The 3424-nt window shown below is 34.0% G+C and overlaps 1 protein-coding gene across 1 annotated transcript; it reads right to left on the reverse strand.

Moving 5' to 3' along the window:
* Positions 1 to 1140: 1140 nt before the first annotated feature.
* On the reverse strand, positions 1141 to 3001 carry LOC110007319 (hypothetical protein). Its single transcript, XM_020667589.2, has 2 exons — positions 2313 to 3001; positions 1141 to 1720 (listed from the first exon to the last, which is right to left on the reverse strand). Exons 1-2 carry the CDS (start codon positions 2899 to 2901, stop codon positions 1449 to 1451), a joined length of 861 nt encoding a protein of 286 aa, XP_020523248.1. The 5' UTR covers positions 2902 to 3001; the 3' UTR covers positions 1141 to 1448.
* Positions 3002 to 3424: the final 423 nt, after the last annotated feature.

Here is a 3424-nt window from a genome sequence, read left to right on the forward strand (position 1 = left end):
TTTGGAAAGAAAAATTGGCAAAGGATTTTGTCAATTTTTGTTGTTGTTTGATCCATATATTATGTTGCAAGATATATTATTTTTAAAACTTTGAAATATATATATATATATATATATATATATATATATATATATATATATATATATATATATATATATATATATATATATATAAAACCATGCATCTTGATATAGGGATAATCAATTACATGGTTTTGCAATGTCAACCTAGCTTTTTCCAATGGAGTTTTGTGGTGGATCTTAAATTCTACAATTTAAACTGTCAACCTTATATAAATTTTTTTCTTTATTTATTTATTTATCTCTTATATATATTTTCTGGTTGTATTCACCTACTTTGCATTTAGTTGGGATATACATTATCTTAAGCAAAACCCTAGGAAGGGCTCCCAAAATCCCAGCATCTACAACATCGGTGATAGATAGAGGGGGACTCAACATTTAGGGCCATACCATTTTTAGAGCCTTCTCTTTCTAAATCTTGTCCGTTAAAAGTTTGTTTGAATGTATTCATTATCATTGATACAACATTGTTTCAGTAAATTGAGTCATGATAATGATTTATCTATTGTTGAGCATTGCTTCAGTAAATCTAATCAAGATAATGAATTATCTACTGTTTAGCAGTATCCATCATAAAGTTATTTGCGATAAACTTATAGGGAAGTTGTTTTTACTTTATTCAAGTAATCTACTAAATATGATATGTTTTTAGCCCGAAATAATTAAATATACCAAAAAATCTCCGAAAAATTTAAATTATTATATAATATATTTTTTAAAATAATTAAATAATATTATATATTTGATATTGTATACATAACTAGCATCTAACTATATCTAGAGTAGATTAATTTCATATAAGGTATTATATTAACAATAGTATGAGATCCTCTCACATCCACGTGAATAGGACCTTAAAGGATCACCATTAAATTTTGACACAGATCTCTAGAAAAGTTATCAATAAACTCATTTACCCAAGTTTTACAGTCTCACACCCATGTTTAAAATGTTTCACAATATTCGAGAAATTTCATGTTGTGCTTTTTGCCCAATCAATAGTGCATCCTTGTCCACTCGATTTCACATCTAATGGTCAATAACAATTGCGAACTCTTTGTATCAAAAGTAAATTATCTCATTGTATACATTTCCTTAAAATAAACTACAAATCAACCAGCAAGACAAAAAGAGTAACCAAATAACAAAATCAAAATTAAATTCTATACCTAAAATAAAACTCAAGTATATAGTAAGACTATTTACTTATAATACGAGATCACAATTACTTCCAGCCATAAATATGAGACTGGGTGCCAACTATGTGTTATTAACATCATTTAAAAAAAAAAAAAAGAAGAAGAAAGAAAGAAAAAAGTGCAATATATAATCCCAAAGAAATGTTCTCTACTCTCTCAGTGTTATTAAGCTCCTTTCGAGGTCAGGGTGGTGCTTCTATAAGTGGCAACAAACTCCAGGCATTGGCGTATAATGGCCAATATCTTATTGTGAGTGTCAAAATCATTCTTCACAGATACTGGTCGACGATTGTTAGTGTTGGCACTCGCTGTATAATTCTCCACCACATACACACAGTCACTTCTTGCCCTTCTAGCTACTTCATTTTGTAGGAATTCTGCCTCCTTCCTGTTCTTTAGAGCCCTCTTGTGGGTTAATACCACCACAAATTGTAAACCTACAAGGATGATTTGTACTTTATGTTTTGGGTCAATGGATAACCATAATTTTAAAAGGAAAAAACGTACAATCAAGGAAACCAACATAGAGAAGCCCTTAGATCAAGAGGAGCAAAGCTTTTTGTGACCAAAGAAAACTGTTATATCTTATTAGGTTATATGTTAGCTATATGAATAAGTTATATGTCAGCTTGTCACATCATTATTCAAATAGTAAAATTTCAGCAATGCAATAAGGGAAAATGTTGTCAATATCAGGATTTTGCCGGTGACAAAAAAAAAAGAAAGGAATCTCTTTTGCCACTATTGACAATAATATGGACATTTTTATCATAACATTTTGGAGGAATAATTTTTGGATTTTGCCCCTCCGCAATGGTTAAACACCAATTTCAGTCTCAAATTTTGATAACTACCTTAGCATCCTTAGATGATTATTGTAAAAAAAATAAATAAAACTTTAAAAATTGGACGGTTGCTTTCATTTTTATTTCACTTTTGGTAAGTGACCAAATGCCCTTCATAAAATTCAAAGGAACAAAATATTTTGGAAAACCGAAAAAGAATAAAAAAAACATCTAGAATTCTTACCTTCTTCTCGCAAAACGGAAACGATTTCCGGAAGCTTTTTCATAAGAAGTTTTCCGAGCATCACATCCTTCGACCCCAAAACAAGTACAACACACTCTGGCACAGGGCACATCCCTCCTCCCGGATTTTGATTCTCAGGCACAACCTTGAGAAGGGTTTTCACATCGGATTTCAGCAGCTTATCGGCAGCCGGCAAAGGTGGGGTGTCAACTAGGCTAATAATATTTTCAGGGTTACCCCCAAAAGGGTTCCTAACACTAACACGTTTGTGTCTTGAGGTGGTGCTTAGAAGACAATGGGGTGCAGTCTCAGCTCTAAGAATAAGGGGACCTTCTTCTCCATAGAGGACCCTACACATTGTGTTTACAAGGGAGCTCTTGCCATGGTCATGGAAGCCAAGGAGAAATATGGTTGGTGGGTTTTGAGAGATATTTGGGATTGAACTAAGCGCATTTTGGATCTCGAGGTATTGCGCATGGAGGGCATTTTGGTCATTCAGTCTTTTACAGGCGATGAAGGTGAGAATGCCAGTGAGAGAAGTTCCAAGAAGCCTGAGGAGGAGACCTCTTGATTGTAGGAACACAGACATGGTCTATATCTTTTTGCCCCTTTTTTGGCTTTTGCCGGCAACTATTTTGGGATATCTTAGCAGTTGGATTCGAAATTTGATTCTTTTTTTTGTGCTTTTCTTTATCAACAGGTCAGGTATATATGCTATGGTGATTTTCTCAAAGAAGGTTCCTCCTCGAGCTTTAGAGTGTCTTTGATAATCACCATGCATCCGACCCCCGTTTACTGAGGTCACCAGCGCTTAACCTTGGAACTTCGATTTACAGTGGGTTGCCTACTTACCTGCCATGAGCCGAAGCGGAGTGGACCGAGTCTGAAAACACTGTTTCTTAACGAGCACCTCAGTGGTGAGACTGAAAATGCCTTCGTCACAATCAAGTGGGGGAAATGTCATGTGCTTTATTGTTCATCAAAGGGGAGAATTGCCATGTACACTATAACTAAGAGAATTGAAGCAGATATTGAAATAAAGACTAATGTGATCTTTCTAGGGGTGAAAATAAAAAATATATATCCCCTAGAGTCAAAGTTTAGTTCATGCA

The sequence above is a fragment of the Amborella trichopoda genome, chromosome 1, assembly GCF_054954075.1.
Source record: "Amborella trichopoda isolate Santa Cruz 75 chromosome 1, AtrichopodaSantaCruz75HAP2 v2.0, whole genome shotgun sequence".
NCBI lineage: Eukaryota > Viridiplantae > Streptophyta > Magnoliopsida > Amborellales > Amborellaceae > Amborella > Amborella trichopoda.

Coding starts and splice junctions, on each gene's coding strand:
- LOC110007319 (XM_020667589.2), bottom strand. CDS start 2,901: ATGTCTGTGTTCCTACAATCAAGAGGTCTCCTCCTCAGGCTTCTTGGA. Junction 1,721..2,312: donor TTCCGTTTTGCGAGAAGAAG/GTAAGAATTCTA, acceptor TCATCCTTGTAG/GTTTACAATTTGTGGTGGTA.